The following is a 22,396-nucleotide window of genomic DNA, read 5'->3' as shown; positions in this document are numbered from 1 at the left end:
TGGGATAAAGTGGATTATGATTAACCATTGCTTTCTTCTCTAGCAGCCCACTAATTTGTACTGAAAAAGCACTGAGAAGAACCCAAGCAAAACTTATGAATATATTTCATACCTTTTTAAAAACAGAGATTCACATAAGTCTCACTAATCTTCAGAGGAAAAAATGAACATGAATATTATTATCATAAAGTATATTGTTTGATTTCCATAATATTGAGCAAAATATAAGGTGTTGATTCCATGTTTGAATTAAACTCCTTAACTTGCACATCACTCCAGCTCTTATTTTTCCAAAGCCCAGGTTTGCTATTTTAGACACCATAGTTTGTTTCACTAGTTTTTAAAACAAGAAAAATAAAAGGACTGAAAATATAAGCATCTCATTACAAGTGTAAAATGTTTTCCTAATTTAAGAAAAACAGATAGACTGTTGATGATGGCTTAATTCCAAAATTTAGTTGAACGTTTCAAAACTTAGTTGAGAAAATCCAAGATTAAGGTTTTTTTGGCAATTTACTTCACCCTCAATGTCTCTATGCCTCTTATGTATATTACTAGCAGTACTGTTTTATTCTTTAATGAATGGGCATTTTAGCATTCCTACCTATAGCACAAATAACACAGTGACTCTTCAAACTCGGGTATGAGCAACCAAGCAAGCTTCCATTCTTTTTGCTCAGGGGAAGTGCTACTGTTTTTCCACTATCATGGCAGTACAGCTGAATTACAATGGACTTTAATTTGCCTTAGGTCAAAATTACATTTTGTAATGAATTACACCAAGTCTCATCCTTCCCATAACAATGAGAAAACAAAGTAATTCACTGAGCAAAAGCCCCAACACAATGTTTTCATTTTCAACATTCAAAACTCATTAAAAGGAGGAAAAAAATCATACACATGACTCAATTATCAGAGAATATGAACTGAATGTCAGTTTACTGTTTTTGATAGTCTGTCTTCATTGCAGATCTAACAAACCCTATTGAGGTTAATAAATAACACATGTAGTACTTCCCTTACCTGATAGAAATAAGGATTGGGTTCAGACTCTCCTACACCATTGAAGTCGTCTACATTTATAAGCTGGAAGTCATACAAGAAGCCAGCATTGGCTGTTCTGAACTCTGGCAGAAGCTGCACGTGAGGCAGGTTACCCAGGTTCTTGTAGCGCCAGTTGTAGAGGTTACACAAACTGTCCAAAGGCACACAGACACAAAGCACACAGAGTGAGCTACAGCAGGCTCTTCTACTCATCCCAGAGAGTTCACATGCATTTGGGATCAAGGCTTTTGTAGGATTTCAGTGAAAAGAGTAATTCTGCTAGGCAGCCTGTACATATATAAACGAACACACCCGAACAATCTATCCAGCAATATTATTTTTAGGTTGTGATTCTGTTTTGTTCTCTCTCACTGAAAACTTCAGATGCCATGTCAATGTGGCACATTTGGGTTTAAGTCTGTTCCTCCTGATCAAGCTACAAATTTTGAGAGAATTCTAGCGAAAACTTTGATGGGTAAGAAAACTTAAGGAATATTAGTCCTTCTTTACAAAACAGAAGGAATAAGGAAAATAGTATTTTCTGCGTTAACTGTGGTAAAGCTTCTTACTTTTTTTACTTTTTCTAACAAAAAGTAAAAAGGAAATTTATTTCCTTATTTATTTTGTGTATTTCCTAGTATTAACACAAGACATGAATGGAAACAAACAAAATCTACCTAATTCTAAATGATTCCTGATATTTCTAGGGACAGTAATGCTAACAAAATGTCTCATTCACAAATGCCTAACAATATCCAGACCAGACCAAGAAGCAGATAGCTCAGGGGGAAGCTACCCATGATCACAAAAGACAAAGCACAGGAAGTAATTTCTTGATCAAGAAATGACTTGCAAAGTGAAAGACTTTTGCTCTCTTATCACTAAGAAGTTCACTAAGATTTTGAAAAATAAACTTTATTCACCAGCACATTCAGATAAAATTTTAATTTTAAAAATCATACTGAACTGTCATTCATAAGACTAGAAAAGAATATTCTAGATTCCAAGCATTTCCTACATGAAAAAATTGAAGTTATCCTTTATATTGTTGACTACACTTTATGCCTAAAATAAAGATTTAGAACTAAACCTAGAGTAGCAAGATTTTATATGAAGTAATTTTCTCTTATTTGGTTTTATTTTTTGTTCTTAACATGACACCACAAATATACAATTTACACAATCAATAAATCTGATGTTTAAATTACTACCGTGAAATGACAAATACATAGATAAAAAAAAACTATTACACTACAGAGTTGCAGTATTTCCTTTACTATAAAAAGGCTTTTTGTTCTCATGAGGACAACCTGAATCTGCCCAACCTCTGGATGCATCTCTCCTGAAATACTACAGAAAAGCAGCCTTTTACAGTCTTTAAGGGAATTATTATATATTCAAGGTTAAATAAATCAGATTTTTATTTCACTTTGAATATACTAAACATTAGTTTAGAAAAAAAAGCTTCTGTAAAGTTTCATTTGTAAAAAAACCCTGAACATCTAAGATGATTAAGTACCTTGAAATACAATTTTCATTAAAGTACTCATGCAACAGCAGAGTACTACTATATAAAAATAACAATGAAGAAATTAATCTGATAGCATTTCAGAGAAGTAGAATCTGCCTTCCTAGTCTAAGCTGAAATTAATGGAACTAAATTCCAGTTTTGCACACTCCTGTCCTAACAATAAAAACCAGCTTCCCTAGCTGTGTGTGCTCTCTCACTTTCAACTTGTTACTTTCTTACAAGCCAGACAAAGGATTTCCTGTCTTACCTTGCTCTTGCTCTTCCTTGTGCATCCAAATCAACAGTTGGCACTCCAACACGAACAAACCGTGTAAAAAGAGACTGTTCCATGTTGGAGTACTTCTGAAAAGCCATGTTCTTAATGACTGGTGGCAACTGATGATGGTCACCAATCATAATCCAGCGCTTCAAACGACTGAATCCATCCTGGGGGTTCTAGAATGGAACAGTTACACCATTGCAACCATTACAATATAATCAAGGCACTCAAAACACATTAAGAGTCAGATTGTCTGCCTTTGTCTTAGCCCTTCAACATTTCTTTTTAAGCTACACTGAACTTCAGTCTTTTTAAAGATTGCTAGCTTCCATCCAATCAGAGAGTATAATTGTAAATAAAGTCTCTTTTCATATAAAACAATAAAAAACAATAAAGTACCTTTATCTACTAAAATTAGTAGAGAAATATCAGAATAAAGATCCTATTTTATTGTTTTAAAGGCCAAAACCCCTGATTACTTCAGTCACAGCAGTCAACCCAGAACTGCCCTCTGAACTTTATTTTTGGATTCTGAGGTAGTGAATATGAAGCATCTGAAACAGTTTTTAGTGTTCAGATGTCTGAGGCAACACTGAACCTGCCTTTCAAGTGTCTCTGTAGATCATGCTTACTTCTGTAATTCTCAAATAGCTTCTCCCATGACCAGGATGTGCCCCTAACTAATTCCCGTCTTGGCTCTTGGGCTGAATGCTCTTCACAATTAGCATCCTGGAGACTTCCAGCTGTCAGATCCTCATTACACACTCCTGTGGTAATTCCCTTTCTTATGGGAACACTATTTGAGACAGAGCATAAAGCTCCTTCTCCTGACACTTGAAGTGGAAGAGCTCTGAAGCAGTTTCTGATCAGACATCAAGGAAAGAAAACTGAACTCTGGACTTCCAACTCCCCAAGCCTGAAAACATCTTAGAAAAAAAGAGTACGGAAATAATTTTATTAGCAAGAATAAAAATCCCCACAAAAACCCAAAGCTTACTGTCTTTTTTTTTACTCACTCCTGGAAGTTTCCTCTTTGCACATGATGAAGCATTCCATATAGTTTTCTGGACATACCAGCCATTTAAATCTTGGACAAAGAGGTCCCCCAGAATTCTGTTTTTAAAAGTTTCTCACTGAATTGCAAGTAAAAAAATCAACTACTGCTGCTCTGGAAGGCTAGATCCTTAGGTTTTGTTAAAATTAAAACCCACTCAATTTTCAAAGAGTATTTGGATGCCTCACATAAATAAACTCATAGAATATCCCTCAGAATATGCCTTTATGGTGAAATGGTCTACTCTAATTATACAAACTGTTCAGTTTCTGCATTGCTCACATATACCTACTTTCCCTCAACTGCCAGATGCAGCTGGTTAATCAATGCTCATTTAAAAGTTTGATAAAAAATGTAAGATGGTTACTTCATTGCATTAAATAATTTCATAATTAAAAATCAAATCAGTCAAATCAATGTGAAAGGTCTTACTAGCAAATATCAGTTCTGGGTTACTTCCTGCACATGATATTTTTCATTTTAATATTCAATAGTGTTCAAGAGCACAAAGTCTTATTTAAGATCTTTTATGTTTTAAGTCTAACCTGCAACAGGAGAGGTATAAAGGTTTCTATCTCCAGAATCTGAGCAGACTCTTCCATTAAGATGTTGTCATACTGAGAAAAAAAAAAGTAAGGAGATGTCCATAAACACAGTAACACAAATAAAGGTATTTATTCAGCCTACCAAAAGAAAGCATCTATTACTCCTTCAGATTTTTCCAGGTGGGATGGTTACAGCAGTATTTCACCTTATAGGGAGAATATCAGTATTACCAAATAGGTGAAGTCCTACTACACAAATGGCAGAACTCTCTGTACCAGTCAGGGCTTATACCTAGAAGGAATCCAAGACTGAATTACATTACTTGCTTCCTATATGCCATAACCACAAGAGTAAAGTTTTCTGCAGTGGAGCAAAATAATTTGTATCTCTGCACTGAAGCTGAAGAGAAGCCATTTTGTGATCCAATACAGTACATGATCAGTGAAAAATAATACTGAAGAATTACTGGTGGCTGGCTTTTGTCAGAAACCAAGACTGCACTAAATTAACAGTTATAGTTACCACTTCGGAATGAAAAAAAGTATTGCATCATAGTTATTTTTCCTCAAATTGTTGATTTTTTAGGTAAACAAAGCTGTAAAGGTCATGTTTACTGGCCATAGAGGCCAGTTCTACCTCTATTTTATTAATCCTATCACTGCTGTTTATCATGTAATATGGTAAAACTTTTTTAAAAAAGCACTATTTACAATTTTAGTATATACAGTAAGTCAAAAGTGATTTAATCTTTTACTTACAGAAGTTATATTTTTCTTCAGTAAAATTAAAAAATTGAAACATACAGGTAAAAAAATGCAACTCTAAATAATCTAGCTGGCCTAGATTTGAGGCAGATAAAAAGATTCATATGGGGTGGGGAATAGGGGAGACCCAACACCAAAATCAAACAGTACAGTAACACTAGTAAAATCATTACTTTGAAACCTAATTCAACCAGGTCCCGTCGTTTCAGAGCAGCATGAGTACAAGTCATTGCAATGATTTTTGCTTCTTTCACCAACAGGTATTTTGATCTATCCAGGCCACTGCGGAGAAGTTCAAATGCTCTGAATTCCTATGGAAGACAAAAGAAAAGTCTTGAAAGTCAGAATATGAAAAAAATATCACTTATAGAGTAAATCCACTCAAACTCTGTGGCTACCTTCTTGACATAATTAAACAAGAAAGCTCTGAGGCTATGTACTATTAACAATCCCATCTGAATAATTTGTTGTTGTTTCCAGGTTTAGTGCATTTTGAAAAACAATCTTGTAAAAACCTATGAAAGAATAATTCCAACCTGTACGTACGTATAAATTTACAGACAAATATTCAAATAATTCTGAGGAACCCTCTCAGAATCCCCCAAAATTTTCTTTTATTATATCTTCTTGTTTCCTACTTTACTGCATCATAACATGACATCAAATTCAGTAGTAGAAAGACCATTACAGTTAATAAAATCAAATTATCACAAATCACCTTTATCCTAATATTTAATAGCCTCTTAAGCAATTCTGGCAAAACCAGAAGATAATCTGTTACTTTTAGGTTATCTGATTAAAGGCATCTCACTGTAAATACAAAGACCCTGCGAGGATCAGAGGAGTAGTGACAGGTGTACCAATCCTTGTAACCTCATCAGTGAAAATGGATGCAGAATGGCTGCTTCCCATGATCCAACTAAAAGAGACCAGACCCTTGCTCCTACTGTGTAACCTATATACCTATATTACTGTAAGGTGGAAATTCCTACCTTGCCAAGTAATGAAGCTTCCTAGACATGTATATTTCTTCTAGGAAGTAGGGAAAATGAGAATTTTGGAGTCGTGTAATTTTTCTACAAGATTAGCCAGATTCACTTGCCATTAACAGTTACATGTCTTACCTCAAGCTGAGTGAATATTTTCTTAATATGTCTAAAACACCCTTCAGCAATTTCCATATCTTCTTCATACGATTTGCCTTTGAAAACTGGTTGAGGAGCATTTGCAAAATACTGGTGAAAAGGAAAGAAACTGGAGACATCTGCAACATCTGGCGATTTTCCACCTTTAACCTTCACTTTACTGATATACTCCTCCCAGCGAGACATTACCTGTGACAAAGCAAGGTGGGTTTATATCATAAGGTATTTGGCAATATACAGGCTTGCAGCATACCATTAAAAAAATTATCACAGAAGTAAGGTATGTCTTAGGTAGCATTTGACCTTGTGTCAGAAAGACATTTTTGAAGTTGTGGTGGGCTGCACTTGGCTCAACCCTGGTTGGCTGCCAGACTCCCAACCCAGTTTCTCCCACTCCCCCTCTTCAACAGGACAGTGAGAGAAATTAAGACAGAAAAGTTTATGGGTTGAGATAAAGACAGGGAGATTGCTTAGCAAGTAGCATCACTGACAAAACAGGGAAAATTATTATTGAAAATTAAAAACAGAGTAAGATGGTGAGCAACAAAGACAAAACTAAAACCATCTTTCTCCTCCACTCCCTCTTTGTTCCCAGGGTTAATTTCATTGTCAATTTTTTTACCTCCTCCCTACCCTGAGCAGTACAGATCATTCAAGTTCACAACACCACATCTCTGCCACCCCTTCCTACTCACACTTCTTCTCTGCTCCAGCATGGGATTTTGACAGGCTGCCTCTTCCTTCAGGACATACCCACCTGCTCAGCATGGGGAACTCCATGGGCTGCATTGGCAGTATCTGCTCTGCCACAGCCTCTCCACTGGCTGCAGGTGGAAAACCTGCTTTACTATGGCTGTCTCCACAAGCTATGGGGAATCTGTGCTCTGACGCCTGGAGCACTTCCTGCCCCCTCATTTTCTTCTGTCCTGGGTGTATGGGGTTGTTTCTCACACTTCCCTCTCTGCCCTCGGCTGCTGCTGGTTTTTGGCCTCTTCTCAAAGAGGTTTTCAAAGACACAGCACCAGTTTCACTATGGATTCAGCTTTGCTCAGCAGTGGGTCTGCTGGAGCTGCCTGGGTCCTGCACAGGGCAGCCCTTGGCCTCTTCTCAGAGGGCATTCCTACAGCCACCTGCTACCAAAACCTTGCCACATAAACCCAGTACAGAAGTAACCTTCTTTATTATCTCTACTTACACTACTTTGATTTAAATACCAAGTGGGATTCATTTAGGAGGAAACTGAACCAGAAGATGACCTCTAGCAGTGCTCCTTGCATTCTTCAACATCTAATGTCCATTTAATGTTAAGGTCCACACTAAAGCTAGACCAGAGTAACTGCTGTAAAAACGTACACAAGTAAGTGCATTCAGTCCTAAGTTCCACTCTGTAAACCTCCTTATGCAACACTAATTGCAAATGTAGACTACATCACTGAAAAATACATGGAGGAGAAATGAGGGACATGCAACATACCATTTTGTACAATGTACATTTAATTTCACACTGGCATTTAATGCTATAAAAGCCTCCTATCAGGACCATCAAGTAGCTGCTCTAATGCTTGTCCAAAATACAAAGCAGCCCACAGATTTTCCTATCTGAAGGAGAAGCTTCAGGTTAGAATCTTTGCCAGCATTCATGAAGGGCAGCAATGACTTGGTGAGTCAGCAGGCAGGATTTAAAACAATAGCAACACAAGCGAGTCATGCTGCAATTTTAACTTTAGCAGTTACTGTATTGTGAATCACCAAGGAAAATGCTTTTTGCTTTTACTCTCAACTCTGAAAAATTCATTGCAAGTTTTACACAGTGTTTCGTAACATATTTAGGTCATACAGTCTCTGCAAAAGTATTTTAGTCCTTACTTGGTATAAGAAAAAGTGGCCAGCTGTTTCACAAGTGTAAGATACATCTCCTGGGACTCCAAGACTCTCTTGTAATCGCCCAACTTCTCGCAGAAGTTCAAGTCTTCGAGCCAGCACATAATTGACTCTTCCATACCTACAAAACAGATTATATATAACATATGTAATATATAATAATAATTTTTATTAAACTCAAAATAGTATCTCAATATCACAATGAGAGATCACAAAAAAACCCAGCACCCTGCCAAAACACTGTCACAAGTACAACCCTGTTTCAAAGCCTAAGAATTTGTTACATGCTGACTATTTTTATCAGTTGAATCCTAACAATTCACAAAGCCAAGCTAATGAGAAATTAAGTTCTCAGAGTAGTGCAGCCCATGTTCAAATATGTTCCTCAACCTTTACCCCTCCCTCTTGAACTACCAGAACCCATAGTGCTTGCACAAATATCCCACAGGTCTGGAGTTACCTTGAGAAAGTGTGAAAACAGACAACATAGTGTCAGAAAGAAAATTCCTTTTAACAATGAATGCTACAGTTCAAGGAATATACTAAACTATGGATAGTACTACATAAATATCTGCTATGGCATCATTCAATAAGTTTTTGGCTATCAAATTTCTGGAATAATTTGACTATGTCAAAGCATTCAATTCAAAAGAAAAAAAAATCACAAGGCATTTATTTTGCTAAATACTGAACTATGTATATGTGGGTAGCTTCTAGTGACTATATATAATTTTTACTACAGCTTTTGAAGTCAAAGTATTGCTATGATAATCCAGTACTGGACAGTTCAGATATTTCCAGTGCACGACCATTATACCCCGCTTACATTCATGAATGTGGGTAATCCTACTGACGTCAATTGGACTAACGCATGACAAACACACAAATATTTAGAAGAACAGGTTCTTAAGTCTTTGTACTGACACAGAGTTCACAGCTTTCCTTACATATGTATACTTCAAAACATGTTATCAATGAAATAAGCAACTTTGATGTTAAGGAAAGTTGAAGAAGAATTCAAAGCAGAAAGTTTGATTTCCTGTTTATTAATGCAAAAATCACCATGACAGTAGAAGTGATACCATATTTGAACAAAAAAACTGTAGCTCTAAGAATCCACCTTATTATTCTAATTTCTCTCACAGATTAATTGTATGAAGGTATGAGGGTCAAAAAAATATATAAATATCTATTATTCAAGCAGTTGATTTTGTGAAAAAGCAACTGTCTGTCTCTAGATGCTCATGGAAGCACAGCTTCTGTACAGAGTAAGAACCAAAATTAATAAATGTGGTACGGAAAACTAGTGCAATCTGCGTTACTGGGATTGAATAACATGAGAAGGGTAAAACTTGTCCACCACTGCTCCTTCGCCTGGGAGGCAGAGTGGATTCAATAGAGACATCTTGCTGCCATGTTTATACAAGGGAGTTTATCATTAGCATCTCCTTCCTCACCTGCTGAAATCTTTCTCTGTCTCTAATTCCTCCTCTCCGTGACCCAGACGCAGAAGGTGACGCTCATCAATGTCTAAAGCCATGATTTTTTCGAACAGCTGGTTCAAAGCCTAAAGATTGACAAGAACAGGAGAAAAGGTAGTTTTTAGAAGTTCAGAGGCTCTTGCAGGGCAAAATGGAGGAATTACTTGTAAGTAAAATAAGAGATTTTTCCTAATTTAGAATAAATGGAAGCTGAAACAAACAAAAATAATTTGTTTTAACAAAACAAAGTTAATACTGAAACTCCTAATCTTGACAACAAGGAAATTAGCCTACTAACACCCTTTTATTTGCATACTTTATACAACTATCACACTTGATTTAGAATTAAATTTTGAAATTGTAATCATACAGTTAACTCAGTTGATAAAGCTATCAATTTACAAAACTGTCCCACAAACATCAATTTTTGTACAATGATATTAAACAATTTAACTTTTACTGTACATGAGAGAAGTATGATCTGGTACTGGCTGTCAGGTACTGGGACTCTATCCCATTCTGGATAACTAAATTTTGCTTAACTAAACTTCTAGATGTGCTACATCTTCTACCTTAAGCTTTTCAGTTCTCTAGTGGCTTACTATCAACTAACTCGTTTATTTCAAAGGAGCAAGCTTGTAAGCACTGGATCATCAAGTTTTGAAAATAAGAATAAACACAAACAAGCTCCACTTGCAGCTGCAACTGATGTAAACATCTTAAAGTGCAGCATCAAAGCATGGGTAATGTACCCTGCTGAGATACAGTAAATTTCCCAGGGCACAATTTCAAGTTAATGTCCTCATTAAAGTCTTGTCTAGTAAGAAGTCTTCTATCTGCCTCAAAGTATTTCCTTCTTTCTCAATGGACATGTTCTCAATGTTCTCAACCCTTTCTCCCAACTGTCACTCTCCTGCCACCCAATGCAGACTGGCCTGTATTATTCCACGCTGTAACTCCTCACCAAATGATACTTTTTCAAAAATACTTTCTTATTTTTGACCTCCAACCAATTAAACACATTGAAAACTTCAGGTAAATAGTTTAGAACTACACACCTGAAATTCAAAGATTTAATTTCTCATTATCAAATTGGCAAAACTGCACGTAAGTTGACTCAATTTTCCATTGTTAGGAGACAAATGCAATTCCCAAACTACTGATCTCTACACCTACTGCTCTTCTACATTGCAATTACAGGAAAATTCCACACATGATTGACACTTTACCTGATTAGAGTGGGTAACTATTAGAGTTCGTTGTTCTGGGAAATTATGATAAAGATTGGAGATTATCTGGACCGCTACATCGGTTTTTCCAGTACCAGGTGGACCCACTACCTAAAATCAAACACACACACACACACAAAAATAAAACCAAACAAAAATTAATCACAATTTATCAGAATACTTCAACAAAATAAAGAAAAACAAGAGTTGGCTGGGGAAGAAAAAACCCAGAACAATCTCACAAGACACTGACATTACACATTGCTTCCTGGCTCCGGTGAACTTTCAGACCAAATACAACATATTATAACTATTTTGGCAGATTCCTGACTAAAAGGAATATGGTAATCCAGCACAGGAAGTACTAATAAGAAAAGAGATGTTCTCAGAGAAAAAAGGCAGAACAGGCTTAACAGGGGAGAAACAGTGAAAAGAGAATCAAGACACACAACTGAAAAACAATAGGGAGAAACAGACATAAAGAACAGGAAAAATTTTTAAAAAGAGAGTTCATTCCTTCTATTTACTCAGAAATCTACAACTGATGATATAGACATATAATAACAATTAATGTTTTCATAGGCTCAATTCTACAAACACTCCAAAACTGACAGCTCAGACATTTTAAAGGTATCCAAATATTATAAAGAAAGCATCTCAAAACAATTTTTGCATGATTAAGAAGCACAGAATAGCAGTTTTCATAAGCATCAACACATAAAATTACAAATTGCTATGAAAGCATTCCTCCTTTATTTAAAGACTCTCCAACCACTTCAAAAGTAAATTCAGTTGCTGTGGAAAGCATTCAGCCACGGAAATACATGATACAGAGATGTGTTGCTCTATGATTTTGTGAGGATTGGTGCATGTTGAGCCTCTGAAAGTTAGTTCTTCATATCCTTAAACTATTAATAGAAGTTACCTCAGCAAGGCTACAGAAAGGGGCATTACTAGGATTTCACTGAAGGTACCTAAGGCCAGAATTAATAAAATAAGAGTTTAGAATCCTTGAAAACATCCTCACCATAGTTAGTCCAGGCTGCATTCCTGCACGGATGGCTTCAATCTGAGTATGGGTAAATTGAATAGTATTGCTGTAACAAAGCAGAATGACATCTGATAATTGATAGACTTTGCCAACAATTTTTGTAAAAGCAATTGTTTTAACAAGTTTTATTTCAATTAATTGTTTATATCTTTCCTGAACAACACATTTGCAAAATTTTGCACAAATTAAATCAGCATTAGAACTACGTTTTTATAGATACAACAGTCTTGAAATTTCTGAGCAAGACAGTAAATCATGTTGTCCATGTGACAACTCTTTCCATCTAAAAGCCTGTTTGTCTTTAGTCATTATTTGCAGAGAATGTTGTAGAATTATTTAGGTATTACTTTCCTAATATTCAAATTCCTGAGACAAAAATCACTAGAAGACAGTATTTCTCCCTGTTCTTCAAGGGACTATTTTCACAGATGGGGGACAACAGAATAAATTTTTCACAGATGGGGGACAATTTTGATTCAAATATAAAACAACCAGTCTCATTTCTGAAAATGAACTGCTATGCACATGTTGTCATTTGAAACTAAGTTCCCATCCATTTCTTACCGTTTTGGTTGATTATATGGATATGGTCCCCTGTTTGGGATAACATGAGGCTCTACAATCAGTGTTTTAGCTTCTTCAGGGTTTTCTTCACTTCCATCCCCTTTTCTTTTCGTTCCTTTACCTTCCTTCATTGGGAAAGTTATTCTGCAACACATAATTTAAGGTTAAACATGTTCACTATGACATGGACTGTCTCAGAAGGTGATAAAGATTTTTTCTCCCCATTAAGACAAACTCTCATACAACAGGGAAACAAGTGCTGCAAATGACAAAGTTTTAAGGAGAATAAAGAAGAGAAATGCCAAATGAAATGATGAAGCTGATTAAACAAAAAGTGTGTCAAAAGCACTCTTTTCATAACTGGAAAAGCCAGGAGCAGTGCTAAGAGCCAGCTGGAAGAACACTGAAGACAAGGAGTTCATAAGTGAAAATGGAAGGGACAGGAGAAAAGTTATCATGGAACATAAGCTGGGTCAGTATTCCAAACTATTCCAACAGATGAAGGTTTTTATCCTCCAATTTCAATTTTTTATAGCCTTCTATGCATTCAGAAACAAATCACAGGTGAAGAAATCCCAATGCCCATCCAAAATGTAGATATCTATAACAATAATAATCTCTTACAGGACAAATGTAGCAGTAGGAAGAGCAACAGCTATTCATAAAGAGCAGTATCTCTGAACTGAAACTGAACAACAGGTCATTGAGGAAAACTGTGTGAGATCTTTTCCTGATACCTTCAGACTATTTTTATATCATTATATAGTGTTAGTGCCTTCTCCACACAAATTCTCCATGTAGTGTTTCCAAAAAAAGCTCAGGAGATTACCTCCCTGCTTTTCAAGATTCAGTTTAGCCATGATAAAAGCTGACTGATGCAGGGGAAAGGCATCTTTTCCCTCCACAGATTTATTCCTTTACAAGGAAAAGATGTAGTCTCTTCAGCTGAAGGAACTGTTCTCCAATACTATGCACTGTGAAACTCAGTTGTCAAAATTCAAGGAACCGGACCAGGAGGGACAGAATTGTCAGGTCTAAAATTGCTGAACAACAGCACCACTAAAACAAAACAAGTAAATCTCATTTAGTTGCCAATGGCATCCTATTTCAGAAATCATTTCTAAAAATAAGCATTATGGGATTTCAGACTTAATCTTTTATGTTGATTGAACAGTGTTTCCAAAAGCTCAAATCTTAACTGGTGTTGAAATTGCTGTTCTTAGCTTGTTGTAATGAGACATGTAAGGAAATGATGTAATTAAAATTCTCTAGCCTGATCTTGAGGAGACTAGATGCATATATTCTTGAGGAAACTTTCAGCATATATTCTGTAGGCTGATCTACAAGCAATGCTCTGATGCATTTTTATACAGAAGTGAACAGAAGCCGGTCCTGGGTCTTGCTGTCATACAGTTAACTCTATCATGTAACTATCTAAATCTTACATATCTAAACATAATCTAAACATATCTCCATCTTTTTTTTAAATAAAGAGCATCTCCTTTCAACCTCTGAACATAACTCCACCTGAAAACATGTTTCAGCAAGAATATCAAGAAGTACTTGAAATATTAAGATCACCTGAAGGGGGGTACATGCAGATCTGGATTGTCAACAGTGACTTTAACATTGTACCCAGGAAAGCTAGCTTTTAAATGATCAATGGACAGGAAAGTGTCATTAAAATCCAGAGTTGCAATCTGATTGGGCATTTTTGAATAGTGTGCACTACTTGGGTCTCCATATCCAAGAATGATGTCATGCAGCCAGTCAGGAACCACACAATCTGTGTTCATCAGGTTCCTGATAGTCTCCAGAAGTGCCTGTAAATAAGAAAAGCCAGAAAAAATAGGATTGAAGAGACTGACTTATTATCAGGTAAAAATCATACTGAAGATCAATCAAATCTGTTTTAAGACTATAGAACAGAACACTTTAATTGACAGTGTTTGGTTAGATTGAGTCAATATATGGACAGTGTATATATGCAACAAAACACCAGTATCAAAGCACAGGATTCTTAAACTAAGAATAAAATAAGAGCTAGTAAAGATGACTGCAATCATCAGTAACATTTTCATCCCAGAACATTCACAGCAAGGGAAAAACGCATAGAAGATCCTCATGCAGTTTAAGGTTTCCTCTTACAGGCCTATAAACTTCACCCTTGCAGTCAGCTTAAGCCTTCCTTCAAGCATTTGCTCTTCACCCAAGAATCATCTGTGGTTATACAAGTTTTCTCTCCTTTCCCCTCTTGTGAAAATACCAAAGCTCCAGACCCTAGACTTGCAGAGAAGGTGTGCTTTTTAACTAAGAGGTAACTGAATTTTAGCCTTCCTTTTAAAGGGCTACTTTAGTGGCAAGGCTTGAAGAACTATCTCACTTGAAACTTAGCATTTGGTCACCATGTATTTGCACTGATTTCCAGATCCTCTGACTTCCTTTGCCACCAAACATGGACACAAATGAATGGCAAACACGGTGCATCAGCCGTCCATGCCAGAATAAAATACAGAACCTCTAAATGCCAAACTTGTAAAAGAACAGTCAGTCAAATCAAAGCACAGAATTTTATTCAGATAGTCTACATTTATATACCCATCCCCAAAGGGTAGGTTTTTCTTTTCCTGCTTGTGCTGTATCATTGAAAGAGTCAAGTAATGTGATCACCATCCCTGCTCAGCCAACCTCTATTAAGGTCCTGGTTCTTCCCCACTACTCAGCGTGGGTGAGACCACATCTGGAGGGCTGTGTCCAGTGCTGGCTCCTCAGGACAGGGGACACAGACATACTGGAATGGCTCTAGCAAAGAGCCACTGAGATGATGAAGGGATTGGAGAATCTGTTGTATGACAAGCTGAGAGAGCTGGGATTGTTCAGCCTCAAGAACACAAAACTCAAGGAGCATTGGAGAATTTGAGTGATTTGTATCAATAAAATTCACTGGGAGGAAGTTAGATCAATGGAATGAGAGTCCACTCAGTAGTGCCCTGTGAAGGGACAAGGGGCAATGGACATGAATTGAGATATGGGAAATTCCACCTAAATACACTAAAATATTTTTACTGTAGAGGTAATGCAACACTGGAACAGGCTGTCTAGACTGGCTAGGTAGTTTCCATCACTGGACATATCCAATTCCAACTACATAGTGACAAGATCTTGAGCAAATTGCTCTAGCTGACTCTGCTTTAAACAGGTCTTGGACTAAATCAACTCTTAAGGTCCCTCCAACCTTAACCCTTCTCTGAATATGTTTCTTCCAGTCACAGTTATGCTGTGGATTCTGTGACAGACCTGCAAAGCTATGAAGTTGAAGGCATCTTAGAACTTCTGAAGCCTGAATAACTTCAAAGATATATGGATGGACAAGTCCCATATTAAGTAAGAATTTTTATATTTTTGTTGCAAATATAGAACAAGTACTTCTGGCTCAAACATATATTGAGCACAGCATAATATGTTTGTGGTCAGAAAAGCACAAAGAAATCAGAAAATGTCACATTTTTTTCGGGTAGTATTTCTAAACCCAGTGATCAGTTTCTAAGAGGAAGCAAGAAATATGTTCCTAACTGCAAATGTGGTGCTTCTACATCACAAAAACTTTGCTTCAGCTTTTCAAAAAGTAATTTATATGCATGTAAAAATAGTAACATTCATTCTTGTAAAAACTAACACTGCTGACCAATTGTAGTGACACAGTGGTGTCACCTCCAGCAAACACACTGTGTTTGCACTTTCTCTGCTATCTCATCTGTTTAATTTCCAAGGACTGCACAAGAGTTTTCTTGTCTTCTCTCCTACAAGCTCAGCTTTAAACTTCAAGCTGCCTTTCATCTGCTGCATACACTGTCTACACTAACCAGAGCATCATCTTGTTTTCTTTCCTCCAGCTGAAGTTAGAAAGGTTTGCAAATGGCATGGAATGCATGCACCTAAACTGGCAGCAATGTGATAAATGGGGAAATACCTTGGATTGTCTTGAAAAATGAAGGTATGAGTCTTTCATAAATGCCAGCATAAAATGGCTTGCATTGGGATTTGCCTGTAAATTAGCTGCAAGTACACAGCACAAATGATGGCACCACAATGGTCCATGCAGGCTGCAAGGTGCTGCTTCACACCAGAGCTATCTTTCTAGATACAGAAAGAAAAAAAGTCTTCCTGCCTACTTGTTAATCCATTTACAGAGAACCTGCTATAGAATCCCTCAAAATTAAAATCACTTCAATTATGCAGTGCATGATTTTAAGGCACCAAAAGACATGTAGCTTTTCATTCATGCTGCATTTTCAAAATGGAAAATTCAAGGAACATTAATGATTTAGAGGTCTAAAAAGCAAAGAAACTGAGTAAGAAATATTTTTAGGTGTATAAAATTATGCACCCTCACAGTGAAGGCTGGCCTACAGCACCTTGTGCTACAGTATGAATTTGCCCAGCAGGTGAAGGGAAGTGGCTCCTTCCTTTCTGCTCAGCACTGTTGAGGCTGAATCATAGAATAGTTTTGGCTGAAAGGAATCTTAATCTAGTCCACCCCTGCTGCAATGAGCAGGGCCATCTTCAAGCAGACCAAGTTTCTCAGAGCCCTGTTCAACTTGACCTTGAAAATTTCCAGGGATGGGGCATCTACCACCTCTGGGCAACCTGTTCCAGTATTTCATCACCCTCATCATGAAATAGTTTTCTTTTATCTGGGCTGCATCTACCATCTTTTAGTTAATAAACATTATCCCTTGTACTAGCACAATTAGAAAGTTAGTGCTCATCTTTTTTATAAGCCCCCTTACTGAAAGGGTGCAGTCAGATCTCCCTGAAACCTTCTCTTCTCCAGAATAAACAACTCCAACTCTCTCAGGCTTCCCCTGCAGGAGAGGAGCTCCATCCTTCTGACCTAAGAGCTAAGAGGCAAGTATCTTACCTTGAAATTGTTTTCTTTTGGTTTTCTTCTCATTATTATATTAAATGTCTCATAGACATCTTCTGCTCCATTTTGGATTGTGTTGGTCATGTCCTGCTGATACTGGTTTGGGTCCAGAAATACTCTGTATGTTCTGCAATCACCTTTAAGTCTTGGTTTTGGTTCAGGTCCTGCCCATAATGAAACAACAAGATTAGAATTTGATTCAGTGCTAAAAGCAAATTATCATTCAAATAAGTGATCCATAATTGTTCCTCAAATGAAATTCAGACAAATTCATATGATGAAACTAATTTCTGCATAGCAATGGATACATTTTCACTGCATTATTCTAATAGTTTTTGAACAGAATCTCTTTTACTCCTTAACTCAATACTGGATTTATTTAATTAATGTAGCTACATCAGATTTTACCAGAGGAAACTAGCTGACCTTTCTCAGGCTGCTTATGGAATTGGTTTGTTTTTTTCCATGTATGTAACTTATTCAATGAGCATTCTTTAAAAGAGAGAAAAATTATCAATTAGCCTGTTAAATATAAAAAAACCCACAGAGACAGAAAGATAAATCTCTTGAAGAAGTTTTGGGCTATCATACCTTCTTCAATGACACGCCCCTTCTCGTCCAGCATGCCCTGAATTTCACAGCCTCTGACATAGACCAGGCCAGTCTGCTCCACGAAAGGCTGTCTCCTGTCAAACTTGGTGCCGTAGGGCTGCATGGGACGCACCGTGATCAGGAAGCAGACGTCGTGCTTGCGCAGACCTGGGCCCCAAAAGGAACAGGCAGAGATTCGATTGAACGGCACTGTCCTCATCAACTCCTTAGCATATGTATATAAAAGATTGCACTCATATTTCTTTTATAAAATCCCACCTGTGTATATTTTGTTTTGCTTCAAAGTATGCCTTGAACTTAGAGAATACAAAACCACAGGACACTGTGATATAATAGATATGAAAAGTAGAAGTTGAATGCTTTTTTCATAAGAACAAACATTATTTCAAGATTATTCTTCTCCCAATAATCTTACTCTAGTTATTTTTACCTAATTATTTTCAATTTTCTCTAAGAAGTGTGGCATTAATCTCTTATTCTCATTGCTTCTCTCTGGACAAACCTCCAATTCCTTTTTTTCTGTTTTTTACAACAAGTTAAGTGCAGTGCCTAGAACTGGGCACAAAACCCTAAACCAAGTTACTTTAGTTACCTATTTAATAAAGTAAAAGGTCGCTTAACCAAGTTACTTGCTTACTGTTACATTCCAGTTTATAAATTCCAATACAACGTGAGATTTTGTCTCTTTCCCTCCGTACTAACACAATGTTGGGAACCACATTCACTTGTGAGCAAAGGTGACCACTGCTCCTTCTGTTCTGCAGAAGTACTGCCTGTTAAGTTATTCCCCCAACATGTATTTGTACAGTGACTTGTTCTTGCTTAATAATCATCCCTGTTGAACTATATCCTACTTGTAAAATGCTGCTTCTCCAATTCACTAACATAATTCTGAACACTAAATTTTCTCTCCAGCACACCTTCAGAATCTCAGATATCTAAGACACCTTCAAAGCTCAGAAAACATGCTGTATTTTTCATGAGACAAATAATTCCTCATTAAGCACCAGATACTGTTCAACAGAAGGCAGTTTCGTCAAGATTCTGTTGAGTCAGGCAGTGATTTATGAATTCTTCATCTCAGTTTTGATTTAGTTAAAATATTATTTTTTACAAATCATAAAGGCTGTTTTAGTACTTAAAAAGCTAAGTGCATCACTATATAGATACCTTCATTATAGTGAATTCTCTGCCATCCTCCTAGATTTTTTACTTTAAGAGAAATCTACAGCCCCAAAGCGGCATCTGCTCATTTATCACACAGTCCAGCTTTAGCATTTGTGCTATGTGACCTGCAATCACACTACGCAGCTCCAGCACGTTTATCAGGTTTCTCTAACAAAAGAGAAAGGAGTGACATTTACTGATAACACAAGTACAACTGCATGCTTCCATGCCACTTGCCAACACAGTCAACTAAAGTTCAAATCCCCAAGCGAAAGAAGTGTCGCCTGCGGATACTTACAAGAAACAGTATTTGGTACAGTCAGCACTTCATAATATTCAAACACACTGTAAACTGCTGAAATGCCCTGGTTTGAAGTAAATAAAAATCTGTCCTCCCCACTTGTGTATGAGATAGATATCACCTTCCCCATGCTTTTCAATATGACATTTTTAGCTTAAAATGCTAAGTTAACTTTCCACAGTCCTGTAAAGGACAGCATTTTACAGCTGGTCACTGACTGACATTAGTCTGAAGTAATAAACACTCAGATCCCAATGAAACATCTAAGTAATTATTTCAAACTTCACTTTATGAAAATATAAACCCCTTAAACTTGGAATTTGAGTAACTGTCCTCTAAACAGTGTATCAGGATTGACAAATCTATACCATGGATTAAAACCTCCTTTTCTCACAAAACAGACTACATCAAAGTGTATTTTGATGAGCACCTATTCTGAGCGCTTTATTTCCAAGCAAATTAAGTACCTTCCCATTCATCTTTGATGTTATCTCGCACATTCAAATTGATTGTAACGTCTGCTCGCACTCGCATGGGCCAGTTTTCACCAATGTTGGGCTTGGCCACCTCCACCACTGTGAAAGAGACAATGGGCTGAGCCATCCTAGCCCATCCACCAAAGACCACACCTCCATATTCTGATAACCTAAGAAATAAACACCAAAATTTTGGTAGTCATTAGTTGATAACAGATTCAATTCTTTTTTAAACTACGAAAAAATTACCCCACAGTAACTTTTAAGAAAAATATAGAATTTTTAACTTTATGTGCTACTGAATTAGATTCATGCAATACTGCATGTTAGAATCGAAGCACAACATGACTTATATTTCAAAAAACAAAAGCAAGTTATGCTAGCATTATTCAAAAAACTCACAGAGACAGAAGATAAAGGAAAGGTAACAAAAAGCCACGTACTGAGTATAAAAGACATCACACCAAATAAACCCTTTAAACCAAAAGAAGATTAAAATGTGGCAGATAGCAAATTCAAGAATACTCAGTAACATCCCCCCCAAACAGAGGAGTTTATGACATTTGCATATTTTGTCAAGTCAGCCATGGAAAATTAACTCGCCCATCCTAACACAACTAAGGCTTTTTGTTAGCATCCAGCATGCTGCCTTTAACACACCTGCAGGGATACATAACCACAAACCCCTAAAATATCAACCCTTGGCATGGTAACACCTTATGGAAGGAGTAAGTACAAACCACAGGATCTATGTAATAATTTTAACACATTTGTTACTATGTACTTAGTATACACACAGTATCAGTTTTTGATTCCTAAACACACTTTGATTAGAAGGGAACTGACTGGCTTGCACCGGTTAATAAATATTACCATGGCTTCATCCTACTGACACTGTCTTCAATGTCCTGCCTGATCTCATAGGTGGACTCCAAGCGGAAAAGATTGAAGTTCCTCAGCAGGTAGTCATGGAGAGTCAGGAACTGTAGATTCAACTTGGGAAGTGCAAGACAGCCTAAGGATTTAAGGGATGATGGACAAACAAAAAAAAAATATTAATTAATATACTGTTTCTATGAATTCATAAATAGACACACACTTTACTGTACATCTGCCATCGCAGTTATCCTTGGAGATTCTAAAAACCACCCCTTTTATCAATACACACCTCTAAAAAGCATGTACTTTTCAGGTTCTCTCTAAAAGATCCTGTACAAGATTGAAGGAATTTTCATCCTTCTAGCACTAATACAGTGAACTACTTAAATATTGAATCCATCAATGTATTCAGACAACAAAATGAAGTTTAGGAAAATCAAATGCACAACAAAGTAATGGTCTTTAGAAGTGCAACAATTAAGTAAGCATTAAAAAATTATGAAAAAGACTAATAAAATAATAAAAACCATCCAACAATTTCCCTATTCCCATGCCTTGTGTTTATTAGATGCCATAAAAACCATTAATGTACAAAAAGAGCTTTAAGTCACAAAATCAAATTTTAACACACATCTCTAAAGTCTGTATTACTGCTTTGTTTTTTAAATGAGAAAGAAAAACAGAGGAAGATTAGATCCTACTACACAAGGAGTATAAGAACTCATAGACAGGTTCTAAAGTTTTTTCCATTGTTTTAGGATAGTCTTGGATGAAAATTTTCCGTAATTTTAATTCCTATAAGTTACTCATCTAACATTACTGGACTACTATTACAATTGTTATCTATGTTTAAGACCTGTGAAAGCATCTTGCTTTTGAAACTTGCAATATCATTGTTGAAACCTTTCTCTGGTATAGGTACTACATACTGACTTTCACATGCACTGAGAAACAACAGCAATGAAGAAAGGCAGCAGAGCACAGTAATTTATATTGTTGAAAGTTTGATGGTGATAAAATACTTTAACACATTTCCCAACACCAAGTAAGAAACCCTGTCCTGTTAAGCTAGTTATATGCACAAAGGGCAAGGTGGGAAGCAACACCTCTTTAAGGCTGCACAGTGTTCATCTAAGAGATGTTCTTCTTCCCTCATTTCTAAAAGGAAACAGAAACAATACTCCTAACATTCTTGGGTTAAATTACTCTTACGTAAATTTTAGACCAAATTTATTTAATTTATTCCTTTTAAGAACACAAAAAAACCTTTGTAAGACCACAAAACCAACACTGTTTTGTTTGAAACCAGGACAGGAGAACACATGGAGATGAAAAAGAGAAAGTGTAAACTAAACCAAGAGAAGCAAAATAGAAAAAAAATACTTGTAACAGTCTGATAGCAAAAGAAATACTTCACAACATCACCATCAATACCATAATTCCAAAAGTGTTCACCACAGGAGGAAATGTTTCCACTAGCAACCA

General features: G+C 36.6%; 1 protein-coding gene across 1 annotated transcript in view; it reads right to left on the bottom strand.

Annotated features, from left to right (window-relative positions):
• The window catches only part of AQR (aquarius intron-binding spliceosomal factor), a 48,242-nt gene that overhangs the window by 8,199 nt on the left and 17,647 nt on the right, over nucleotides 1–22,396 (bottom strand). Inside the window, exons 16-30 of the mRNA XM_058806365.1 lie at nucleotides 20,906–21,047; nucleotides 20,024–20,202; nucleotides 18,068–18,235; nucleotides 17,471–17,640; nucleotides 14,131–14,372; nucleotides 12,550–12,693; nucleotides 11,962–12,031; nucleotides 10,935–11,045; nucleotides 9,682–9,791; nucleotides 8,210–8,345; nucleotides 6,323–6,532; nucleotides 5,372–5,509; nucleotides 4,434–4,505; nucleotides 2,823–3,010; nucleotides 1,024–1,195 (exon numbers count right to left, since the gene is read on the bottom strand). Of these exons, the coding sequence (XP_058662348.1) occupies nucleotides 1,024–1,195; nucleotides 2,823–3,010; nucleotides 4,434–4,505; nucleotides 5,372–5,509; nucleotides 6,323–6,532; nucleotides 8,210–8,345; nucleotides 9,682–9,791; nucleotides 10,935–11,045; nucleotides 11,962–12,031; nucleotides 12,550–12,693; nucleotides 14,131–14,372; nucleotides 17,471–17,640; nucleotides 18,068–18,235; nucleotides 20,024–20,202; nucleotides 20,906–21,047 (2,252 nt within the window). The remainder of the gene's footprint in view (nucleotides 1–1,023; nucleotides 1,196–2,822; nucleotides 3,011–4,433; nucleotides 4,506–5,371; nucleotides 5,510–6,322; nucleotides 6,533–8,209; nucleotides 8,346–9,681; nucleotides 9,792–10,934; nucleotides 11,046–11,961; nucleotides 12,032–12,549; nucleotides 12,694–14,130; nucleotides 14,373–17,470; nucleotides 17,641–18,067; nucleotides 18,236–20,023; nucleotides 20,203–20,905; nucleotides 21,048–22,396) is intronic.

This window comes from Ammospiza caudacuta, chromosome 6 (genome assembly GCF_027887145.1).
Source record: "Ammospiza caudacuta isolate bAmmCau1 chromosome 6, bAmmCau1.pri, whole genome shotgun sequence".
NCBI classification, from domain to species: domain Eukaryota; kingdom Metazoa; phylum Chordata; class Aves; order Passeriformes; family Passerellidae; genus Ammospiza; species Ammospiza caudacuta.
Note: the sequence above shows the minus strand (reverse complement) of the source record. Positions and strands in the feature narration are given on the sequence as shown.